The 26,861-nt window shown below is 41.1% G+C and overlaps 1 protein-coding gene across 1 annotated transcript in view; it reads left to right on the top strand.

Annotated features, from left to right (window-relative positions):
• The window catches only part of si:dkey-219c3.2 (transcription initiation factor TFIID subunit 4), a 44,004-nt gene extending 18,196 nt beyond the window's left edge, over nt 1-25,808 (top strand). Inside the window, exons 12-15 of the mRNA XM_034306108.2 lie at nt 832-957; nt 3,030-3,086; nt 8,710-8,826; nt 24,699-25,808. Coding sequence (XP_034161999.2) covers nt 832-957; nt 3,030-3,086; nt 8,710-8,826; nt 24,699-24,860 — 462 coding nt within the window. The 3' untranslated portion in view covers nt 24,861-25,808. The remainder of the gene's footprint in view (nt 1-831; nt 958-3,029; nt 3,087-8,709; nt 8,827-24,698) is intronic.
• The last annotated feature ends 1,053 nt before the right edge of the window (nt 25,809-26,861 follow it).

Genomic DNA, 26,861 nt, shown 5'->3' with positions numbered 1-26,861 from the left:
TATCTTCCACTAAACACCTGCAGCAGCTAAATTCGAGGTGACATCAGCTGCTTATCGCTTTCTAAACTTTCTACAGTGAACACTCTTACACTCTTCATATGATCTATTTTAATGATCTCACCTGGAGTAGCATCTCAAATATACTCCTCTATCTATATAGGAAAATTAGGAAAATTATTTAAATTAGGTTTTAGTGACAGGCAAGAAAAAACAAGAAAAACGTCTCCCTTGGGTCTGTGTGTGTGACAAGTTGAGCGTGTTTTGTAGTTAGTTTATAGTTTTGTGGTTGATGGAAAGTGCCGAGAGGGTTGAGTCATTTACCTGCTATTCAAAAGCAGGGCACACTTGAGCAGTGACAGGAAAACTTGCCCTGGCAGCGAGGCACAGCCACAACACACACACACGCGCACACACACACACATACACACACAGACAGACAGCGCAAGACGAGAGATGAGAGACAGAGAGAAGCGATGTTACTGCTTCTACCAGGCTACAGCCTCAGAAGTGTGTGTGTGTGTGTGTGTGTGTGTGTGTTACTTCGTGCACTGCCTGGCTTTGGTCCTTATACTGCTTTAAGTGGGAAGTGAGAACAGAGCCTTGGCAGCGAGCATGTCAGGGGCTGCCTCCGAGACGCTCTGCGAAACAAACAATTATCCCATTAACTCAGGGTGACCTACTAACTTCTCCTCACTTCAGTCGCATGAGAGAGAAAAATCAGCGAAAAGTTTGGAGCAGATGTTAAGGCGTTAGATGAAAGTGTATGCGTTGTGGAGGTGGAGTGTGTGCGTGATGATAAGGAGCTTGTTGCCGTGTGTTTTCCTGCTCCAGGATGAAGAGCACCACGAGCAGACGTCAGATGTGAGGGCGCAGCTGAAGTTCTTCGAGCAGCTGGAGAGGCTGGAGAAACAGCGCAAAGACGACCAGGAGAGAGAGATCCTGCTGAAAGCAGCCAAAGTAGGTTCTGCTTTTCACACACGTGTCCACTCCGAGGTGTCCTTGTTATTATAAAGACAGCTTAATAAACCTTTACTTTTTCATATTCCCTTTTTCTGGATACAAAAAGGTACAAAGATTGATTTCAAAGAGTACTTCAGCATTTTTCAACCCAATCTCAATCTACCACATATTTTGTTGAATAAACTTTTAAATACGCAATTATATAACACAAATTCAAAACTGCAACAGTTACACACTAACAATAAGGGTCTTACAATGAGAAAAGCTCTAACCAAAGCTGTTCTCATGTAGTTTCATACCACAATGCTGTTGAATTCCTGATTCTGATTGCTCAGAAGGTGTTGATTAATTTTCTACAATAGCAGCTCTGACAGTAGTCCTGACTATAATTCAGATCACATGGTTATAGTACTGTGCCCATCCTAATGTTATCGTTTCTATAGTAACAACTTACATAGGGACTTAAATTGATTATGGTGAAGTTTTCTGTGAAGAGATGATTATGATTTTTGAAGGAGTCTCCAGTGTCAGTGCTTTGTAACCATCAGAGATGATGCTATAACTTTACATTTTCCAGCATGGGACCATCTATAGGATGGAGAACTGGCAAAGGAATGTTTGTTTATAGCTGCTACACTAAATGGCCAAAGTTATGTGGACACCTGACCATCATATGTCCAACCATATGTGGGCCTTCCCCAAACCACAAAGTTTGAAGCACAAACATAATTTTCTTTACATGCTGTAGCATTACTATTTCCCTTCACTCAATCAAAGGGGCTCAAAATGGCTCCAGCGTGACAGTGGCCTTGTGCACAAAGTGTGGTCCATGAAGATATGGCTTGCCAAGGTTGGAGTGGAAGAACTCGAGTGGACTGCCCACAGCCCTGACCTCAACCCTACTGAACACTTTTGGGATGAACTGGAACACTGACTGCACCCCAGACCTCACTAATGCTCTTGTAGCTGAATGAACACAAATCCCCACAGCCAAAATCTAGTGGAAAGCCTTCCCAGAAGAGTGGAGGTTATTATAACAGCAAAGGGGGACTACATCTGGATTGGGATGTTCAAAAAGCACATATTGGTGTAATGGTCAGGTGTCCACATAATATATAACATAAGTGCAAGTAATGATGTTCCATAACATTTAAATATGACTATAAAAGCATCAAAAGTACATTTATTACAATAATAAATAAATTGTAATCATTGGCAATCTGTTGTGGTGTAAGAGGATTAAATATTTCGGGACATGCTGTTAGTAGAAAATAATCCACTTCAGGCTGATAACAGTAACTCCACTTTGCTTCGGGCCGCATCACACCATCCTGTCGTTGATTATTTTCCTTACAAGACACTGTTTAATTCCTTACTTATCCAAGTATCAAATGCTGGAACAATACAGTAAAAGGGAATTCCAGTTATCCAGGGGGTTTTTTTGTGTGGGGAAAAAAAGCAGTCACATCTCTAAATATTCCCTAAAAATCTCCAAAAGTTTTAGAGAATCATTTACCTTTGGCTGACACACACACAGCTAGCTGCAAGTTTCCCAGCATGCCTTTCAAATCAGCAAGCAGCTAGCTTTAAACCTCCCAGCATGCCTTCCTCCGCTCAGGTTTTGCTCCATAAACTAAGTCAGGGGTGGTTTGGGATTCTCCACAGGAGAAGGCGTGCGACATAAAAGCAAAAGCAATTAGTTGACTTAAACAGCAGTGATGATGAGGACGTGAGGACGGTGGTGTCCCGATCCTCAGCCTCCTTTGTTACACCCCCAGTGCTGCGTCCCTCTTCTAATTAAGCAGTCGACTAATTGAGCTGTCAGCCTGGAAATAATTGCTCTTGTGTTGCTCTTTATTGTTTGTTTGGGAGTTAAGCTGACCTATATGCACACAACAGGTTTAATTATAGAAAGGTTTCTTCTGAAGTCAAACTTCCTGATGGTTCTTCTGCTTGAATTTCAGACCTACAAGACTTTTAACAACAGTGGCAAAACGTTAGATGAGCTGCTGAAGACTTGAATCTGAATGATAAGTCTGTGTCTCTAAGTCTAACATTGTTTTCTGCAGAGTCGCTCCAGGCAAGAAGACCCTGAGCAGGCTCGGCTAAAGCAGAAAGCTAAAGAGGTGAGTATATACTGTATAGACTGTCTGTAAATATAGAGTGTGTGGTGGTCTGGGAAAACTCATTGGATGGTGCTGTGGCTAAATTCTGCCAAAAAACAAAATGACAAAAATTGGGAACATTTTTAATGATGGGAATATAGTTTGAAATATAGGTTACATTTCAGCCTAATGAACGGACATAACTTAATCAAATATCGTCTGTCACAATGTCTTAAGTGAAGATTTGAGATGCCGTTTTCTCCCTGTTAACCTGCAGACGTAACCATAACGCATTTTACCACAATGCTTTTGATTGGTCAGAATATGTTGATTTAATTTTCTAGAACAGCAGCTCAGGCTGTAATTCAAATCACAGTTTTATATTAATGCACTTGTACATTATTGTTTCTAGAGTAACAGCTGACACAGGGACTTGTGATGGCAGACTCTATACATAAACACATTTAAAAATGTGTAATCAGATGCAAAAGGACTCACCCCACCACTGATACACTCATAAATAAATTAAAATTGAAATCTAATAATCTTGTATGTATATATGAGCAAGTATCGGAACACCATTGTGTTGTATGTAGACGTTCACTTGTATGACTTAATCAGGCTGCTTTTATTGTTTCGGTCTTTTTCAGTCTTGTCTTTTTTCTTCTTCAGTGAACATAATTAATATGTTGTGAGCATAATTTAAAAAAAAAAACAAAAAAACAAGGGGCATGAAATGAGTTGATAATTGGCTGTTTGGTCTGCTGCCTGCAGAGATTGTGGTGTCCTCAGACACATTCCTGCTAATTGATGTATATATTTTTTTAACTCCGTTTTCCTCCTGATTTTTGTCACTGCCAGTTCCCACCCACTAGATACCACTGTCCTATCACATGACAGCCACCACCTGGGGAGAGTGAGGGCTAATGTGTTCCTCCTCTGAGATACATCAAGCCAGCCACCACATCTGTTTAAAATCGCCCTGTTCTGCCTACATGAGCTTATACATGGTTATGACTGGTTAGTGTCACTCTGATTGACAGGGAAGAGAAGAAACCCATCCCTCCCGCCCAGAAAACACTGCCAATTACTCTTTCTTGGACTCACAGCCACAGATAGCTGTTGCATCACCAGGATTCAAAGACACAATCTCCTGATGATAGGAAAACTCTTTTATGAAGCCTCTGTACTGATTGATATTATTTAAATATGTGTTTCAACAATCATTTTCTATTGAAAGGTTACATGTTTATTATCTAGTTGTGACTAGTTGTGGTTAAGGAGGTTTTCTTTAAACCGCATTTTCCGTAACCCTTAAGAGCAGCGCGAGGCAGTCATATTATTGTGCCTGAGTGGCTCTTTCTCGGTTGTACTGCTGGTTTCAGCACTCTGTCTTGTCTTCGACCTGAGGCCATGCTGTGATGGAGAAAGAGCTGAGCGCTTCATGAAGCCTCCTTTGCTCTTTTTGTTCTTTGGTGGTGTGTTTTTTTTTTTTCCCCTTCAGATCTGAGCGTGGCTAACTAGAATAATGAGACATTAAAGTGTAGACCGAAGGAACTTTTGCATTTCGCCTTGAGGCAGCATGCCGGTCCTTAGTTTTATCATGCACATGTTTTCTAGCCTTGACCAGGGATCGCTAACTAGCGGACTGCGATCCAGATGCAGATCCAGCTGAGTATTTGTCCTCGGACCGAACTGAGTGCTTGAAAAAATATTGTATTGTATCAAAACCAATAAATGTATAATAAACTGGCCATAGTTCAGCGACTCTGGTTTTCCTAACGTGAACCAGTTTGTCTTCTGTAGCAGATTCTCTGTTGCGGTTTATCCAATCACATGCATTTATGTAAATTATTTAGCTAAATGCAGCTCATCAGACCAGAGACTAGCTATAGGGCTAGAGACATTATCTGGGAGTTTAGTGGGAGTGTTTTCACAGATCTTTCATTTTAAAAAACAAAGCCAATCATTCCTGGTTAAAAATTAAAAGGTAATTGTTTTCTGCCATTCAGGCATGTTAGTTGTTTATCCGGATCTTTGTAAACAAGGCGTTTTATGTAGCTGGATCTTCAAAAACTGTAGTTATATACCTCTGATCTAGACTCCCGACACACAAGCACATAAGCTATTGCACAAACTCCACTCTTTTCTCCACTTTAATCTTGAATATTCTCTAGGAGGGAGACTTGGGCTTTTCACAACATGGAAACTAATGTGCTTTCACCTGATTATCTTAGTAAGAGAGGACTCTGTTCGTAGTTAATGCTCATCTTTTTGAGGATTTAGACAAAGAAAGTGAGACTTCACGAACTGAGGAAATTCCAATTGGGAGTCTGGAAAGATTTGAAAATTCCTGTTCGCTAATTTTCTTCAGTTAATTTTCACATCAAACATCAGAAAAGGGGGAAAATGTCATCTCGGTGACTTTGACTGTGGCATGGTTGTTCAAGTTTGAGTATTTCTGAAACTGATGATTTTCAAGTGGTAAGTTTCTGTCATCCTGTGCCCACTTTTGCACAAGATTCCTGTTCTTGGCTGAGAGGAGTGGAACCTGATGTTGTAGCCCATCTCCCTCAAGGTTCAATGTGCTGTGCATTCTGAGATGCTTTTCTGCGTACCATGGTTGTAAAGAGTAGTTATTTGAGTTACTGTAGTCTTCCTATCATTTCGAATCAGTCTTGCCATTCTCCTCTGACCTTTTCTAATCAACAAGGCGTTTCTGCTGGCAGACCTGCTCTCATTTAATGTTTTTTGTTTTTTTGCAAAAGACTGCATGAAGCAGCAGGAGAGCAGCAGCTCCTGTAATACTTAAACCTGGCACCAACATCCATGCCATGGCCAAAGTCTTGGACATGGGCACACAGAGAGTCCTTATGCTGATATTTGATGTGAACATTAGTTGAAGCTCTTAATCTGTATCAGTATGATGTTATAAATTACTGCTGACACATGATCGGATCATTGCTAAATGCTTAGGTGTTAAAGCTTCACTGGCTCGTGAGTGAAGCTTTGTGATCCTATTTGGTCCACAAGGCAAATATGAATAAAAAAAAAAAAACTAATAGTCTGGACTTGAAAACCAACTCTAATCAATTTTTTGAGGCCGGTCCATCGCTACTTTGCTGGCAGAGAATAGCGTATCTGTACTGCATTCTGCTACCGTTGTGTAATGGCGGCTCATTTGGGAGTCACCTTGCTAATCAGAAAAAGACAGACAGCCCCTAAAGGCCCCTAAAGTGCCCTGAAGCGATCACTTCCCACGCTAATATCAGCCGCATACCCAACAATCCCAGACCGGTGTCGGCATTGCCGTCGGACACGTAGCTCTTCAGTCTTCATGTCCTTGACTTCAGTCAGCTGCCCTAATTGAAGTGCTGCGTTCAGCGCTCTCCTGCACGTTTATTAAGCTCTCGCTCTGGGGCCAGTCATTGTGGAGAGCTGGACAGCAGATAAGGATCAATAAGGGTGGAGAGCAGTGCTGGCGGCGTCGCTGTCTCCCTCCGCTGACCTTTTGGAAATGATTAGAGATTACAAGCATTTCTCTCTCTGTCTGTGTCTGTCACTCTCTATCGCTTTCTGTCTCTTCTCCTCCTCTCTCTGTCTCGCTGTCCATTTTTGATGAACATTATCTTAATCTGAGTAGGAAACCTTGGAGATTTCTGTTTCCGTACGTTAAAATCTTTGCATGCGGGGATGAGCAGAGGCTGGAAATTGAGCTCTGTGATTGAGGTTGGTCATTAAAGTGAGATTCAGAGCAGGGGGAGTGCAGAGCTCTGGATTACAGATGGCGTAACTAGGTTCCCCTTTCACTCCTCATCAAATAAATGAATATGAAAGCAAAGCGCCACTCTGGCTGCGGGCGCTGAGGAGATCGGCTCTGACACCAAGCAGTCTCTCAGCTTCCAGAACCTTCTGTTTAGCGCTAATAGAGCCGCTGCAGTGTTTGTGCGGCGAGACTTCTTACTCCGCCACCTCGGGCAGCATCATCCCCACCGTAGCCATTAGAGACGGCTCGGAGTTCAGTCACGCGGCCACCGACGTCTCGTACAATCTGCATGCGTGTGTATGTGTTGTCTGATTTCTTCAGGGCAACCATGCATGTGCATGCATTGTGCATGACTTCCCCTTAGATTAGCATAACCCCTGAGTTAATTAGCCTGCAAACGTTTCTTTGAATTAGCTTTTTGTCAATTCCACCTCTTCACGATAGCTCAGTGTCTGTGAGAGGAAGAAAGGGGCAAATATTTAGAGAAATGTTTGTAGCTTAGTAGTGTGGGGGGGGGGGAAATGTGTCTAAATAATTATGTATAGAATTATCTCTCAATGATATATAGGAGATAACACTCAATGAAGTGTCTGAATATTAAAAACTGAAATGTTGCAAATAGTTTTTGCTTACTCATAACTGCCTACGAAGAGAGTAAACTCATTGTTTTACGGTTGTTTTCGACTCTTTTTTACTTTTTATGGTTAGGAGCATTGATTGAGCTATGATTCCATTTTTGACTGGTTCTTCTTTCAAAGTGTATACATTAATTGAATGCACACCTGCCAGCCAATCAGAAACTAATACTGCAATCATATAACAATGAAATAGTGATGCACTGGGTCGCATTGCTACCTCGCAGATCCAGGGTTTGATCCTGAGCTCAAGTTACTGTCTGTATGGTGTGTCTCATGTGCTCCGTGTGAGTTTTCTCTGGGTTCTTTGGTTTTCCTCCCACCTCCCAAAAACATGGGAATCGGTTTTGTGGGTTGGACATCCAGGGTGTATTCCCACCTCATGCACAGAATTCCCAGGACAGGCTCCGGATCCACTGGAACTCTGACTAGCATGAAGCAGTACTGATGAATCAACGAATGAGAAATATCAATATCATGATAAATTATGGCATAATACGTGTTTATGCATAGCATAGACCTTGTGTGTGTGTGTGTGTATGTATATATATATATATATATATATATATATATAGTTAGATATATATAGATAGGTATAGATATTTGTTTTAACAATTCTCTGATGGTGTAAATTATAGTGTGCTTAGAATAAAGTCTCAAGTCACACACAGCCGTGGTTGCTTATTGCAACTGAGTGGCTGTCGTGTGTAACATTCATGTGCATAACACACACTCATACATCCACACACACAGTTTTGGCGAGGTCATGGCCACGGTGGTGTTGGTATGACACTAAGTTTCTGTCAGCTGTGTGTGCTCATCAGTGCCCGAGCTGAGTGAGGACCCCTCCCCCTGGCATGGCTGTCTCTGTCATTGCCTGCTAGGGCAAGATGGCTTCACCTGCAGGCCGTGCCTTTCAAACCTCTGTCTCTCTCGCTCACTCGTTCTCTCTCTCACTGCTGTCTGTCATGGATAGAAATTGAATTAAGTGCCTGAATATGGAGGGAAAAAAAGGTGAAATGTCTGTCTGCTGCATGTATGTTCATGGTTACATTGAGGTTTATGACTGACGTATTGGACATGCTTTGAATCCACTCTGCTCACACGTATAATGTTGACTTTCAAAGCACATGTTTCTCCCAGATGTGTATTTGTGCATACAAGAGACTTTATCTGCTCTGTTGTTGCTCTTGTGATTTTTTTCTATACATACTTACCATGGTTTTTGTAATGCTCCATTCAGATGCAGCAGCAGGAACTGGCACAGATGAGACAACGTGATGCTAACCTCACTGCACTCGCCGCTATAGGGCCACGCAAAAAACGCAAACTGGACTCTCCCGGGGCTTCTGGAGCAGAGGTAAGAGCACCTAACCTCTTACATCCACATCTTTAATGATAGTTTTGACTTAGGATTGGGGAAATATTCCAAAAAGGTAACACACTAGAGAAAATGATGCAATTATCAGCACTAATTAATCACCACATTTTCTAATTAAGAAGTATGGACACATTATTGTGCATCAGAACAACAGGGTAGAGTTTGTAGCATGTGAAAATTGACAGTATTTCTATTTAACACCTTGTTGTGCAACACTGGCACACATAAGGTTTATTTTATTTGAGTTCACCTATATAATCAGACCACTCTACCATCAGATTTTAAATGCTAATCTTAGTCTAGGGCTTGAAACACAGAAACATGTAGTAATGGTCAAGTATCACTAGGAAAGCAAGCAATGATCAAATAAATCTAAAAAATAACTGTGTGCTGGACATCATTACACTGAATTAGTGCTACATGCAGTAATAATGTGAAACAGTTCCAAATGTCAGGCAGTAGGGGGCGTAAATTTGAATTAAAGTTCATTTCACTTTATTTCTTTTAATAAAGGTCATGAAAATGCATCTGATACACTTGTATCTCCACTGCCATATCAGTGTCACTACTATGTGTATCCACCACCCACATAATATCTGACCCTTTCCACTGATGGACAGGGAGAAGTACAGGGAGACTGATAATCTGTAGATAGCAACAGATGGGTTCAGGAATTGTATACCTACAAAGTTACAAGATAGATCTATCTAATAAAGTGGCAACAGACAGTGTTTTCATGTATCAGCTTCATTTTCAGTTTTCCCCTCCCGTGTTTTAATATCAGTACACACCACTTGAACTTTTCCACATATTGCAGTTACAACTTGAAACTGAATCTACACAAAATAGCTCCTAATACTGAAGTAAGGGGAAATCAATATATTTTACAAAATTATTTTTAAATAAAAATCTTAAAAGTTGTGATTAAGTACTCACCCTCGTTGCTGTCAAACCCCTTAATTGGCTGTTTTGGGAAGAGACATGATTTCAGCGTTTTCAGCCTGCTAATGAAGAATTATACACCATTAGCACATCTTAAGGAAAAACTTAAAAATGGACAAAAAAATTCAGAAGGGCATTTACTCTAATTAGGAGAATGCAGTAAGTGATGAAAGCAGTGATAGTTGAATAAAAATTGTGGATTTAATTTAGACACGAATTGAAATTTCAGCCACTGAAAATAGTCAGTCAGCACTTTTGGAAGAGGGGAAAAAAAGGCCCAAAATTTGAATTTATACACTATACAGTCAAATTTATGTGGACGTATGTAGAGTATGTGGCCTGACCTTGACCCCCATATGTGGGTCTTCCCCAAACTTTTGCCACAAAGTTGGAGGAACATGATTGTCTAGGATGTCCTTGTATGCTGTAGTATTACATAGGACCCAAACCTGTTCCAGCATTATAATGCTCCTGTGCACTAAGCGAGCTCCATGAAGGCATGGTTTGCCAAGGTTGGTGTGGAAGAACTCGAGTGTCCTGCACAGAGCACTGACCTCAACCCCACTGAACACCTTTGGGATGAACTGGAACTCTGACTGCATGTCAGGTCTTCTTTCCCAACATCAGTGTTTGACCTCACTACCGCTCTTGTGGCTGAATGAACACAAATCCCAATGGCCATGCTCCAAAATCTAGTGGAAAGCCTTCCCAGAAGAGTGGAGGCTGTTATAGCAGTGAAGGGGGGGCCAACTCCATATTAATGCCATGCTTTTAAAAAATTTGCCATTGCATGCCATTTGGAGTCAGACATTTCAGCCATCGCTTTTACTACTGACAAAAAAGAACTTCTTAAGTTTTTGGTTTCCGACAGGAATGTTCATTTCTGTTCACTGTCATTAAGATTGAGTCAGTCAGTTGATCCACCAAAGCAGGCCGTCAGAGCCGAGAGTTAGGAATCCTACAGCCCTTCAAAACACGTTATGAATGTGAGTGATCCATAAATTTATCAATACTAATATGTACACACATGTACACATTAAAACCAAAACTAACGTTGTCAAAGCATTCTAACAATAATTTGAGGTGATAAACAGGTTCAGTAGTATATCTGTCATCATTTCAACACTTCTTCAAATGGAGCAATCAGACGTATTTGCATTTACACCATCTTGTTGAAAATGGTGTGATTTCCTATGCAAATTACATTGGAAATACTATAAACCTATGGCTCTGAGTCACTAAGTTGATTGTGTTCCATACCAAAACAATAATTACTCCAACACTAACAAGGCTATGCATATTTATTCACTTAGCCACCATTTGTCTTCTTACCAATGCAGTTACTGTTTAAGTCTGCAAGGACATTAATTACTAGAAATGTGCCTTCTAATGTTTTAGGTGTGAATAGTAATAATACCACAGAGATATCAGTGACTCAGATGGTAGAGAGAATATGGCTGTAAATGTCCTCAGTATAAAAAGCATGAATAACTAAATAAAGGCATTATTTCTGCTCTGAGTGCACTGCTGAACCACTTACAGAGGAAAAGAACAACAAAGAAATGCAATTATATAAAGCTGTATGTACAGTTCTGGTCTTTTTCTAATGTTCTAGTTTCACCCGGACTTTCAGAATGACGCATGAACATGTATCAGAAGTGAAGGCAACGAAGCGATCTTTCTCTTCATTTTCGCCTCACCACGTTTCAGTCTTTCACATCCGCCTCGAAAGTGCCTTTGGCAATTCTTTTTTTCCTTCTCTGGCTCTCCACTCTGTCTCCAACCCCCCCTGTGGAGTTAGGTGAATGTGACTTTTCTAAAGGGGTCAGCACTGGCCTCGAGGGCTGTAGCTCAGGCCGCTCTGAAGGGGCCAGTCAGACATTTCATCTCCGCAGTTATGCGCCTGAGGGTCTGCGCGGCCTGGAGCGCCAGCTAGCCTGCCAGGTGGCCAGCTGCGCTATGAAGGCTCGACTGTTGTTATACTGCAGCTCCCTGATAGAAAAAATACACAACATTTAATTCTTTGGAAAGGCTTATTATAGTGTCATTGCGAGGATATGTGGAGGACAATCGATCTGACATACAGAATCATGTAGTGTTAAGTGAAGGTGACTGAACTTCTTGCCATGATCCTCAAGACGACATCATTTAACAGATATTAACACGATTTCTTGACTTGCTAGGCATTCGAAATGATCCACAGGGCTACAAACACTGAGAACAAAATCCAAAATCCTCTTGGTTGCGTGTGTATTCAAAGGAAGGTGGTATTTTTGCCGTGCCCTTTGTTCAAGCCCCAAGCCCTCTGGGTGTTTTCTATCTGATTGCCAGTCAGGAACAGAGCTGCTATCTCAGACTTGATGAGCCGTTGAGGCTGAAGGCCGGGCCTGAAGCAGAGCCTGAGGATGGATTAGTCATAGAGCAGGTGATGAGGGCGTTCCTCAGAGGTGAGTTCTAGGCCCAACTTTAATAAAAGCTGCCGAATGGCCATGGGCCTGCATACCAGACTGAGCCTGCGGCATGACTGCACACAGAGCCGCATATTAACATGTCCTTTCCACTTTGGAGGCCAGAGGGGCTGCGGTAAGGAAGGATTGAGATGAGAGTAGAAAAAAAGCAGACTCCGAGAAGAAAAGAATAGGGTCTGACAGAAAAAAGAAGGGAGGAGGTTTTAGTGAATACGCTCTCTGGTACACGCTCAGATCGCACCCTTTCATCTTTAATGACTGTACAATAATAGACGCTGGTATGTGTCGAATTTTTTTTTAATTCAGATTCTTTTAGAGCATTGCTTTTTGCCATTAACTTTGATTTAGTCAGTGCAGATGATCAACAAGGAGAGGAAAAATAGAGGGAATGAGAGACAGCAAAGCGATGAGGTAGAGAAAGGGAAAGAGAGGGAGAGATATACGCTTGCCCTTCCCTGCAGCAGAATTAACAAGGCATCACATGGAAAACTATCTGAGGCTGGCTATGAAAGGGAGGGGGGGAGAGAGGAGCCATTAAAAGCAGCCTGGAGGGATGGACTGCACCCAATATCACTAAAGCAAGTTCTCTCAGCCACCGAAGCAAGGGCTCGCTTACAGGCAAAAAAGCGCGCCGAGTTCTATAGCCACAATTAAAACCTCCCCTTCTGCCAGATGAGCCTGAGGCAAGGGAGACGGCAGTGGGGGAAGGGACAGCCGCGGAATACCAAAGGCACACTGAAACACGGAGCCAGTAATGAGCTCTACCAAAGCAGCCTTTTTTCACACGGGAGCGCAGTTTAAACGTTACCAGACATGGCTTTCAGAAGTCAGTGCGTATGTTCAGTGTTCTTTTCCAAGCATGCTTGACTTTACACAGTCGCATGTTGCAATTCAAGCCTACTTGTTGCCTTTTTAGTAAAAAGCACATTGAGGCAATATGAACTTTCTGAAGTTCCTTTGCTTGAAGTTCCTTTGTTTTGCAACTAAAGCCAGTTTTCAGGAGGCCTTTAAGGTTATTACTTGTCAAACCAATAAAATCTTGGATGAATTCTATAATAGCCGGTTCAATAACTTGATCTCCATGACCGTTTATACGATGAAAGGTAGACCTGCAATTAGTGAAAGCTACACATTAATCAGTGTGATTCAGGCTCGTGCTGAAAATGGAGAAAAAAATCTTTAGTATAGCAGCAAAGTTATGAGTAGAGAAAACATGTTTAGAGGGGTTTGGAGTCATTTATGTCTGGGTAAAAGAGGACATTCAAGGAGACATTCCCCCTGCTGCAAGAGTTCAACAAATCTCTCGTTTGAAATCCCACGTTTCGTTTTTTACGATGTCTAGTTATTGGGCGAAAATTGTAAATCCGGCTTAACATGACCGATTATTTGACAGAACAGTTCTCTTGTAATACTTAATGTAAAATGCTTAAGGCTAACACATGCTTCCTCCCAAACGCATCTTTTCAAACTGCTGCTCATGCTGTGGCACAGGGCAGTGTAACACACACCGCCCTCTTCCACACACATGAACTCCCAGATGCCCACGATTGGCTAATGTTGCTCTGATGGACAGGGAAGAGAGAGAATACCCTTCCTCTCACCCTTAGAGCATAGTCAATTTTACTCCCTTGACTCTCCTCCATGGCTGATCATCTCACGATATTCCGATTACTGCGAATATTACTCATAATAAATGTAATTATTTATCGAACTCTAGATTTTATCATATTGTTTTTGTCTCAGTTTTATAGAAGAGGTAAACCAGTTGAGGACGTGTGTTCTTAGACACAACACGAAATGGCTTATTGCCTTGATCTGTGAAAGCCTGCACAGACTCGATGAGCTGCCTTCAGCTAAATAATTTACATATGTACATGTGATTGGCTACAGGTTGTGCTACAGTAAGCAAAGTAAACTGGAGTTGCTGATCTACAGCCAGTTTTCATGTTTTAATACGCTGATCTGTGATTTGCTGGCTCCATATCTGGACAGTCAACCAGGTGAAGAGCCTGGCGTTATGCCTTGGGCACACTTTACATGATATTTTGTGAAGATTCAGTTTAAGTTTCTTTACAGTGGCACAGTATTCAGCCCATGCACTCGGAAAAGCATGGCTTGCTGACTTCTTTATGGAGGCATCCAGTGGAGGCAGGTGCAGGTTATTAGCATATAAACAGGCAGATAGTTCATTAAACTGGCCAATGTAGAAGAGGAAGAAAAATGGACAAAAATAGCCGCACTGCGCTTCTATTCCTAAAACCCTGCATGTTTGTTTCTCTTTTTAACCCCAGGATAGTATAACGCTGAGGAGGAGGAGGTCAGCCTTCCTCTGAATATCATCTCGAAAACACGTTTCAGCTAAACCCAGACATATTGCACCGATCGCATGCAAATTTTTTTCTTAATCATGTTTTTAGGATTTTGCTGATTTTCCTAATTCTTATATACTGTGAGAGTGTTGACAGTTCAGTTATAAACACACATTAGAATGACACATGGATACCGGTTCGCTTTCCTGATCATCTTTCACTCTCCAAGATTTGCCTCAAATTTTACCTCCATACCTCTGTCAAATATGTTCTAAGGCTGTAAATATAGTTTCTCCCCCCACATCTAATGCTGCCCTTCAGTTCTCACCTACATCAATGAAAAACATTCAGCTCTAGCAACAAAGTCGGGCCTTCGGCGCATTTAAGATGCCCATCTCAAGGAAATTAATTGCCTCCCTTGTTAATCTTGGCTAATTAAGAAAAGTTTGTGAGCAATAGTGAATTATTTTTAGTCTCTTTCCTGAAAAACTGTGATAATTAAACAGAAAATGACTCTTTTTCCGAGAACCTTTTGTAATCAGTCAGAAAGCCAAGACATTTTAAACGGGATTGAAACAATACTGCCCCATTCTACAGCTCCTCATATTCTGCAAGGTTTAATCACACTGTTGTATTCCTCCTGTTTCCAGAGCGTTTGATCCTTTGGGAATCGCTCTAGTCGGAGTAATAATTCGCTACAGACCTTGTGTACATGTAGTCTAATCCATTAGTGTTGAGAGGTTATTGGCTTCCTTTCTGCAGCTGAAATAGAAGCCCATTAAGAGAGGTAATGTGTGCCTGCAGCATGGCCAGCAGCCCAGGCAACCAATGGAGGGTGTATTTCACACAGCGCAGCACACACTCGGCTTAAGTAGACCGAGGGTGTCGAGAAACTACAGATCGCTTTCATTTGCTCCTTCTTCCTTTTGTTCTCCTGCTTTTTCTTCTCGCTGATCTAACTTTTAGTCCTTGCTCATTCTGTCATTATGTCTTCATCACTTTCACACACTCTGTTCTTTTTGCTTTCTCTCTCTCTTTCTCTCTCGCGCTTTAGCTTTCTCTCTGGCACAGGCTTGGGCACAGTCTCACATTGATCTGTGAAATGCCCTGCGGGTGATTATAAAATATTAAATCCAAGTCACACACTAGCACTTCACTCTCTTCCTTCCAATCTCACGCTCTCAAACTCTCTCTCAATCTCTCTCTGTTTCTTTGCTTCATGTCCTCACTGCTTTGCTCTGTACACTTTTACTCGTACGGCTTGTCGTACTCATCCCTTTGAACAGTGAACAACTCGCACATACTTCATGAAGAAGACAAACTCCACAATTCTTGAACCCAGTTTTTTTTTTTAGACCTTCTCTAGACTTAAAGGAAAACCCCACCCTGAAACACATTAAATGTTTATATTCATATATTTGGTTGGTGCTGTATTTTCCCTATTCCTGTGAGCAGTTAGCAGTTGTGTGTTACACTGATGGCACAAGGCGATATTGCTAGCACAATTACGATGGTGTTTAACAAAATCTGATCATTATCCTTTATGAGCTCCTACAAAAAAAAACAGAGAGCAAGAGTAAGAATACTTACAATTTTCCAGCTACATTCAAATTCCTATTAAAGAGAAAACAGACATAGAACTGGTGGAGACAACAAATGCTGGATTCAAAGTTCCAGAATGCATTGCAGCAATACGACAAAACTACATCTCAAAAACCATACAAAATATTCACGCCTTTGGAAAAGGGAGACACATTTTCTTCTTTTTTCTCAGCTTGGGAAACGATCGCATGAAATGGCACAGAAATGGTGCACGTGCATTTCTGATGACTTCAGACTCAAGGACTAAAGTGCTGCTGCAATGCTCTCTTTCAATAGAGATCTGAAGTGAGGACTGAAATCCCACTGGCACCACTAATAGTGGGTAGTCAAACGGCATTGTGGGTAATATAAGAAACCATTCATCAACATGAAAATAGACTGAGATGAAAGGACTAAAGAAGTCAACTCAGTATTTCAAAATAAAACTTTGACGCTATTGAAGATCACATTAACTATAAAGATGAAGTAGTTCAGGGTGGATTTTTCCTTTAAGCTGAATCCTTATCTTGTTTAGAGACACAAGGCTTTAAGGCTTGTTGATGGTTGAGTGAAGAAGCTAGTTAACGTGTTGTTAAGAAAATAATGACTGCTTTTGGATCTTTTGTCTTTCTGGTAAAGCACGATCGAGGTGACACCACTATGGGCAGTTGTGTAAATGATTCCATCTGATATTACCCCCACAATCCTCAGGGTGTGTGTGTGTGTGTTTGAGAGAGAGAGAGACTGCACCAGGGGGCATTTGGCTACATTTCAGCCTCCCTGAGTAATATTCCAGCTTCTTGTGCTGGTTTTATAGCATATGCTGCTTCTTCATTGAAATGGAGACATGATTAGTGCTCATGGTTTTGCTAAAGGCCGACATGAAGATCGGTTACATCAATCTATTTTAAACATCAGAAATTAAGCTAAGCTCTCACTGCCTGGTTTGTCCTGAATCCTGCATGCTTTTGTTTTATTTCTCAAAACTTGTTTTTTTTCCACAATTGATAGGGAATTTATTCTACGCTTTCTAAAATACAAATGTCTGAGTGGATGCTTTTGTGTTCCACTATCTCTGTCTTTCCTTTTGTGTTTGTACAGTGTGGCCCTGGAGCTGAGTGCATAGCCTACAGCCGTGTACTCTACACACGCACACACACACACACACACACACACACACACACACACACACACACACACACATGCATCTTAGTGAACACAGAGCGGGAAAGCTGTTTGAGTTGCAGATGGAGCTGGAGTGTGTGTTCACCTCGAGGCCCAGCCTCCAGCTGCCGAGCTTTTTGTGTTGAAAAAGTGAGAAAAGCCAGAGAGAGAGAGAAAGCTAAGGTTCTTCTAAAAGGTTCTGACTATTTACAGACTTAAACAGAAAAGCTGTAATGACACAGTTGTAGAGAACAAGCAAACATCTTCCTTTCAAGTCCATGTGGAGGCAGTGATTGCTGCACTATAAAAAAAAATGGTGTTTCCAGAAGTGTTGGTTCGTTCTGATTAATCTGACTTTTTTTTTTTTTTTTTTTTGAAGTCTGGAGGAGATGCTCGACTCCCACAGCAAAGTGCTGCATGAATCACCCTGCATGTTTTATCCTCTCACTTTTACCTTCTCTGACCTCTGGGTTTGATAAACAGTCGGCTGTGACGATCGCTGCAGCAGCTCTGGCCTGAGGTTTTATTAGCGCTGTTGAGCTTGCATAAGAGAAGAAGCATGTGATTAGCGATGATACTGTGTCTCTGTTGTAGTGTTTTAGGCTAAAAGCTTCTTTGCCCAATTCCCTTTTTTTTTTTTTTTGCTCAGATTGGATCCATCTCTGTTGATGGTTCACATTCATAATCGCAAGTGACCCATATCTGTATTTAAGTCCCAGGAATCGCCACAAATCACAAATCACCCAGGAAACTAAATCACCAATCTCCCCTTTTTTCCACAGAATATATTCACTATTGTACATGATCATTGGTGGGGAAAAAGGCACATAAATTCCTATTTGACCGTTCATGTCAATGTGGTGACTATTAGCACATGTATCCAATCTAGAACCACATATGAAAATAGCTCAAGAATGATTTGAAAAGATCGGCTATTGTGCCAACACAGCCCTGGGGAAAAAAAAAAAAAAACAGGTCTATGTCACATGAAAGTAAAAAGTTGGCTTTGTGTCACTTCAGCTTGGTAATGTCAACATAGTCTTAGTTTATTTGCTCATCACCCAATTTAGTAGCCTCTCAAAATCGTCACTATACTACAGCGATTACTGAGCAAATAGTGGCATTTAAATATTTACATTTACGGCATTTTGCTGATGCCCTTACCCAGAGCATTAAGCAAATATGCTATTACATGAGTTGAGTAGTAATGAACTGAATAGTGCCGAGTAAGCGCTTAGCCACACTGGCATTCATGCCTATGATTCCGTTCACTCATAAGATGCATCGTCAGTCTTCCTGGGATTTTACTTCTGACTTGCGTTTACGTTTGGTTAATTGCTGTTAGATATCTGTCTGCATGTGAAAGAGGATTTGCTCAACTACCTCATACATTATCAGAAATATTGTCCGCCTCCTCTGTTTGACCGTTGTAAATTGTAAATTTTTTCTTTGTATGTCCAAACACCACTATGAGCTCAGTGTGTGTTGTTGAGCTGGAGGCCTGACTTTCATCCTCGGTTCTACAGCACAGCCTCTTGGCTCTGACTGCAAGCCAGGGAACTACAGCTTTGTCAATACTGCACTAATTAGAAAATCCTCCAGCCTTAAGCAAGACGTTTTAATTAGTCCTTGTGTCAACTAGTTTACAGATTGGATCCATGGTTAGAGCAACAAACCAAACTGAGAGCCAGGATCGTGTCTCGAACAAACGATAGTGTCCGTCTCCACCAGCTTTTTTTTTTTCCCCATATTCCACCTACATTTATTCTCAGAGGGGACTGGGGTTATGTTCTTATTGACATGTTGTGTGATAGGGTTCTGGATGAGGTGGTCAGACTGGTGTCATATCAGCGTCCACCACTTCCTTTGTATACACACTCTCCTTCGTGGACTCTCCTTAGCCTTTTCAGGCCATAACTCCAAGTCATTTACAGTAATAAGGTGCTAAGGCTTCTTTGGACCTGCCATGAATGACTTTGGGACAGGACTAGGAATGTACAAATACACTGTCTGGCCAAAGGTTTGTGTAAACCTGACCATCACACCAATATGCGAGTCGTCCCTAAACTGTTGCCACAAAGTTGGAAGCACACAGTTGTATAGAATGTCTTTGTATGCTGTAGTTTTACAATTTCCCTTTACTGGAACTAAGAGACCCAAACCTGTTTCAGCTTGACACAAAGCGAGCTCCATGAAGACATGGTATGCCAAGGTTGGAGTGGAAGAAGTTGAGTGTACTGCACATAACCATGACCTCAACCCCACTGAACACCTTTGGGATGAATTGGAATGCCGACTGCACATCAGACCTTCTCATTCAGCATCATTGCTTGACCTTGCTAATGCTCTTGTGGCTGAAGGCTTTCCAAAATCTAGTGTAAAGCCCTCCCTGAACAGTGGAGGTTATTATAACAGCGAAAGGGGTGTCTAAATTTGGATTGGGATGTTCAAAAAGCAAATACGAGTGTGTTGGTCAGGTGTCCACAAACTTTTGGCCATATTGTATACATTATGGCGAGTGACAGAGCAAGTGAGCAGTTTGATATAAAGCTTGTGGAACAAACAAAGACCTGTGCAATGCATTTACAGTGTTCTTTTATCCATCCTTAGTAAGTGCCTGGTCAGGGTCATGATGGTTTAATCAAATAAATGGTAGAATCAATTAAATTTGTTAGAATATATTGTGTGCAGGTAGAAAAAAAATGGTTTCTTGTACATCTGTATTGGTGACTGATTATGCACTTGAGTGATGTAGCTGAGGTTGAGGAACTGTCAGAGCTAGAATTCACACATCTTGCTGACAGTGCTGGCATTTCTGCCTGTTTTTTTTCTCCCCAGTGCTTTCCTTTGTTTCTGTGGGCATAGGGTTCATATAGTGATAGCGTTCATGTTTAATTCTGGTTTAGGCCACACCCACTTCTAATACAAATACGGATGTTTGGAGCACTGTGGATCGTATAGTGGCACTGTGTTATATCCCTAGACTGAACTATGCTCTTTGACTTTTCTTTGAATGAATTTAAAGCTTATTTTCAATCCTCGTGTCATTTGTAATCAAACCATCTGGACCACTTTTTGTTACTATGCTATAAATGGTAAACGCCATCACTTCAGGATATACCATTTACTATTTTTCCAGGGATGGCTACCTGTACTCCTCCACATGTTGAGTTTTATAGTTAATGTTGCAAAATAAGAGAGGAGAGAAAAACAGGAGAGTTTTCAGTTACTGCCCGGGGTGTAGAAATGCTCACATCGGTAATGTATTCATCCACATCTTAACACATTTATGCAAGCTTAACAAGCCCGTTCTGAGCGCAGTGGTAGGATGGTGGCAAAATGCCTCCAGCATGTTCACCCACACATGTTAACTGTGAAACACCATCTTCCAACCTTTCAGTGTTTGAAACAGTTTTCAGTGCTAGCTAAATGATAGTGTTGGGCTCACTTTGCATGTGGGTTTGTGTAATGAGGATGATGTTTTAATGATGGTATCTACACATGTTCTGTAAATAAGTCATCCTTTGTAGAAACTCGCACTGTTGTTCCTCAGTGCAAAACAGGAATGTAGCAAATGTTCAGTAGCTATTAGATTCAATCTCTCCATAAATGTAAGTTCTTCCAAGCATTAGGATTGTCGAAAACTAAAAAGATACAGCTTTCAAAAAGTTGTGGATGTTAAAGTGCATCATTACCAGGATGTTTGTACTATTTTAGCCCCATTTATCCCTCATCATACTCATCTGGACACCTTTGCATTTGGGGTGTAAGGCAGGGACACTATCTGTATCTGTTTAGGTCTCCAAATGTCTGTACCTGCATTCGGATTTAAACTCGAAGTGGGTGTGGCCTAAACCTGAATATTTTAATATAAATATAAAAGACTGGAAAACACTGGAACGGGAAAACAATGGTCTGTGAATTCTGACTGACAGTTCCTCAACCTCAGCTGCATCATTCAAGTTGCATAATAATTGATCTCAACTGGATCACTAAAGATGAGACGATTTTTTTTTTTTTTTTTTTTTGGTCCTATTAGCTATCTAGTGTATCTGACATATCACTCGCACCCGCATGAAAACAAAAACCTTCCAAATGTGACATTTTTGTTGCAGCCTGCAGGATCCCAGTCCGGATACACTCCTCTAGTCTCAACCAGATACCCAAATAAAATAATAATAATAATGCACACTGATTCATATCTGTATTTATATTGGTTTAGAACACATTATCGCATTATCACATTAATTTTTGGCATTGAGGTAGATGGTAAACTTTTCATATATTTCATATATTCTAGGTGTGTTTATTCAAAAGTCCAACCACTGCATGTCGATAAGATAGTAGTCCAGGCCCCACTGAGTTTGTGCGTGTTGTCTGTAAGCAGAAGCCAAACAACAGGCAAAGCACAATATCCAATCCTAAATCTTTTCATATAAATGAGTCTTGCCTGTCCTCAAATAATAGCGTAATTTTGCCAGAACAGATGCACTCCCAAGACCACGCACTAACTTGCCTGAATAAACACATCAGAGAATATGATTCGTGTCAAGAGACACTTCATGGGAATTTGGGGAGTGTTTGGGTGTGTGTTAGAACCCTCATTGCTGTAGGGTGTTCCTGTAGGGTGTGGTGTGTGTTGTGTGCCCAGAGGCTGTCTGGCACTTCTTTCACATGCTCTCCTTTTCTTTCTCTCTCTCTCATTACTGACCTACTGGTGTTGTTTAGTCATACCACTAATCAGAACCTTGAGTTAAAAAAAAAAAGAAAGAAAAACACAAAAAGAAACATCTGGGTCTTCTAATGCCCCTCATTACCTGAGTAACATTATAACAAGGATACAAAGAAAACACACACATTTATACCACCAACCATGTTGCAATAACATCATGCTCCTTCAGAAACGGGTGTTGACCAACGTCACTTGCTCCCAGTGATGTCTAGTTTGAGGACCAGGTGTTTTCCCATCCTTTTTCGTTCCTCTTCCTTATTGTACTATTTGGAGAAAGTGTGTTATTCTACTGATGGCTGTTAGGCTGCAGGCACAGGTATGGCTCTGTAGCCCAGGGCAGCCCTTCATTTATAGGTGTGGTCATACATTTATACTCTTAGACACACATATATGTACACACACACACACACACACACCCAAGCCTTAGCTTGCTCGATTTTCCACACTTTAAGGCCAGGAAACTAAAAAGTCCACTGCAGGCCTGCTTAAAGCTGTTTTATCTTAGAAAGGATTGAGATCTCCAAATGTTACACATGATCATCTCAGTCAAAACCTGGTACTGAAGTAATAATGTGCTTCACTGCCATCATCACGACATCGTCATTCTAGGATGTCTTCGTATACTGTAGCATTGCAATTTCCCTTCATTAGGTTAGCTTAGGTTGGGTAACAGTGACATATGGGTGGAACTAGAAAAAGTGCTGACCATTGATTGGTCAAACCTAATCATCATGACTCATCCCCTGAGTCAGACAGCCAGCATTTTGGCGAGAGGCGAAAACACGAGCTAGCTTATATGTAGGGAATAAGGGTAGCAGTATTCAGTAGTAATGCAGTGACGGTCTGCTGAATTTTCTTTTTCTTTTCAAATGTCCTTTTGTGTGGCAGGTTTAGGATTAATTATGTAATTTAATGATTATAATGATATAAATGTATTTTACACCAACGTTTGTTTGTCTGATCACTGATATTTAGCGCAGTTAAGCATTTCTTATACTACCAGTCAGTGTCACAGGCAGTAATTAATTTCAGGGGAGGATGAGGACGTACTAAATAAAATCACTTCATCACACGTACAGTTATATTGAGGAGTGTGATGCGCACAAGTACTTTGGGTTGAAGACAGACAGTAGTAGGAGCAGTGACGGCACAAATCTGTTTTTTAATTTCAGTTATTTAAGGCACAATCTACCATCAACCACTCTTACCATGTTAATAACATTTCCATAAAAAGCATTTAATCACAGTTCCAGTGATTAAAATAACATGCTATTGACAACTTGTACGTTCTTCTCCTCGTGCAGTAAACCTCCAGAACTGTCGCCTCGATATCCCAGACCTCAGAGTGCAGGTAGCTAGCTTTCAACTAGAAACAGACAAAATATCCTGAACCTGGTTGGTTAATCCTGTTTCTAATCATAGCAGCTGGTAGCTGGTAAAAATGTGATTAAAAAATTATGGGATACATTCGTTTGATTTTTGGGGCAGTTAAATATCGAATGGTAATGATGACTTCCTTGAACTTTTAGGAATGTCATTGTCATTATACAACTTCATATAATGACATTTTACTGCATAAAATTTTGTTTGACAAGTACATAGTCAGCTACACTGTGTGTTATGCTAACCACCCACAAATAAGTATTAATATCAAACCCGAAATCCACTCACCCCAAGTTACACCTCAGCTACCCATGATCTGCTAAATACCTTCCAGTTAGTCTCAATCCCAAAAGGCTTCCTTATCACTATATGTGCTCACCACATCAGGTACAATATAATGTGTTTTTGTTTTTTTGTTTTTTTTAAATAGAATATAGTCTTTTTTGTTTGTACTTTCCATTTTTACTTCCGTTGCGGTATTGGCATACTCGGCTATTATGCTCATCAGGAGCTCTTGGGTAAACAGGTGACAACACCCCACATTTTAAAGGAAAATAAGCAGGTTTTACATTGTCAAAGAAAACCAAAGAAGGCCTCCAAGTGCTGCACCAGAAAAGCGTGGCGAGGAGCCAAGGGAGCAAAACTGGCCATGCTGTCTAGGTGGGAGGGACACTAGATCCTAGCCAATCGTGGGTTCCTGAGCTCATGTATGCGCAAGAGGCCGGATAGCGTGTTACACTACCATGTGATGCAGCATGAGCAGCAGTTCAAAAAGATGCGGTTGGCTGACTTCACATGTCTTGGAAACACATACTAGCCTTCACCCTCCCTGGTTGGAAGTTGTCATATGATGGGCGGAGCTGGTTGGTGAGGGGGTGGGAGACTGGTGACAAATGAAAAATAAGGAAGTAAATAAAAGGAAAACTAAAAATTGTAGTAAACTAAAAAAAATCACTCAATTGGTTGACTAATTGTGCCCATCAATGTTACCACTTCATAACCTCCAGAAAACTGCTTCTACATTCAGGGGCGGTGCTGTGGGATGGGATTTGTATTAGTAACTGTGCCTTGATGTGCCACACTGTCTAGTGGAAAAGCGCTGTTACTGTTGAGCCCAGTCCGCTTTTGATGCTTGGTTTGTGATAGAACAGAGACTTCATGAACTGGGAGCTTCCTGTGAGATATATGCATTGAAAAAGAGTGAACTTTCATGTATGTTGAATTTTTTTCTATGCAGTAATTGATTCTGTGCATGGTCTCATTATGTTCTAGGCATCAGGAAGCTCTTCAGGCTCGGCCGGCGCCTCCTCATCCTCCACTCGGCAGGTGAGGCAGCGGATCACACGGGTCAACCTCAGGGACTTGATCTTCTGCCTGGAGCAGGAGCGCTCCACGGCCCGCTCGCTGCTGCTCTACAAGGCTCTGCTCAAGTAGAACCTGGTCCAGGCTGGAACTGCGCTGCCGTTTCTCCTCTTCCTGTGCGCAGGGTGTGAACAGTGGACTGTCTCTGCGCTCGAACCCCGCCTCCTGCCGTCGTTTGATTTGCAAAGTCTTTTTCTTCCCATGCCTCATGCGTCTTTCTTTGTGCCTTCAGGCAAAGCTGGGACATAATCAGTAAGATCCTGTCTTTGCTTTAAGAGGAATGTATGAGGTTTTCATGCTCCAAACACACCTATATATTCAGGAAGTGAATGAAAGCCATGAAGAAAGAGAAAGTCGTGGGTAAAAGCAGCATTTATTTCCTGTTACCACTTAATGCCGTCTGGGCGTTTGGTACAGGAGCCAGCATATAGGAGAAAAACTCATTTTGACTTTTTTTGTGAAATATTTGAATCTGTTTTGATTTTATGTTCAAGGATAACTTTCCCTTGGTGGTATCAAGCGTGATGGGACTCGAAGCTCAGTTTTTAACTTAAATGCCTCATTTGCAATATGGACACTGGAAGTGTGAATGTATAGTTTTTGGGGATTTTTTTTTTTAACAGTCTAACAAATTCTTAAATATTTTAATAACTTATGACTTTTATACCTCCAGTAACTACATGGTTCGTTTAGATCTGGATTTTGTTTCAGTAAAATTATGCAAATGAAGGATCTGTGCTGTCCTTCATCCTGTCCGATGCCGTTTTGTAATTCAGAGACAGTATTTTCTCACGCTCCTGTGTGTGTTTGTGTGTGTGTGTGTGTGTGTGTGTGTGTGTGTGGGAAGAATGGGGAGGTGATAGTTAAATGTGCTGTGAAGAATTATGGTGTAGGAAGTGGCATGATGCCATCTGTACTGAGAAGGCTGCCATAAATTCATCCGAAAAGATGACGCGTGAAAATGATTTTTTTTTTTCTTCATATTTCCCTCATCAAATAAACTGTAGACTAAGATCACAACAGAGCAGATGATTACTATTTGATCTCCTTTAATCAGCCTTGCACTGGAATTTTAAAATTCATATTATTGATCAGATGTGAGTAATAAGGCCATGTAGATAAATCCACCATTTCACTGACTGCTTTTGTTTTCTTTTGGAACAATTTGAGTGCGGTTTTAAGACCCCCAGCAGGACATGTAGTGGACAGGAAGTTTTTATTAGCCTTGTCTTTGCCTTCACGAACAGTAAACCGTTATGCAGACATTGGTTCAGATGAACATGGCCTCAAATTCGGCTCAGTCCTCTGCTGTGAGGCTGGTGTACCGAATTATGTACCTGCACACGACGGAGCTCAGACAAGCCGAGTGTTTCTGGTGAGAGGGTCAGGGCTTTTGATTATTTGTATGTTGTATTGTCTACAAAGACCATATATCTATTGTAAACTCTATATTTTTTGGTAAATTTAACAATTTTTAAATGTTTGGCTGGTTTGAAAAAAGTGTTCATCTCTATAAAATTTGTACTATTTTGTAAAAGAATAAAGTTGCTTACTTACATGTTCGACTGTTTCATAAAATGTCATTTGATTATGTCTTAACTTACTGCAGGATCCGAAGGAAAGGCACATTGTTCCATCACCATGCTGGTCTCAGTTTGTTTTTCCTGAACATTGTGTTTCCTGCTGCCATTTTGTTCCTGTAAATTTGTTTTTTCGTCCCTTTGTGGATAGTGCCAACGTTCCCTGTTATCACACCTCGCTCAACTGAACTTACGCTTCCAGCAAGATCTCATTTGCATGATGATCTGCCAGCACACTTTCAGGAGTGTGTGTGTGCGTGTGGGCATGTTTTTATATCATGGTGGGGGCCAAATGTGCCCAGAAGGAAAGGATATCTGACAATTTTGACCTTGTGGGAACATTTGACTGGTCTCCATGAGGAAAACAGCTTTTTTTAAATTTTTTTAACAAAAGGTAATTAGCTGCATAAAAGGTCTTAGAAGAATTGTAAGCTAAAGTTAAGCTAATGTAAACCCAACTTGTTTCTGATAGACGAATGTTAAAAATCAGGGG

The sequence above is a fragment of the Pangasianodon hypophthalmus genome, chromosome 7 (genome assembly GCF_027358585.1).
Source record: "Pangasianodon hypophthalmus isolate fPanHyp1 chromosome 7, fPanHyp1.pri, whole genome shotgun sequence".
NCBI classification, from domain to species: Eukaryota; Metazoa; Chordata; class Actinopteri; order Siluriformes; family Pangasiidae; genus Pangasianodon; species Pangasianodon hypophthalmus.
The sequence above is the reverse complement of the archived record's forward strand: the minus strand, read 5'-3'. Positions and strand labels throughout refer to the sequence as shown.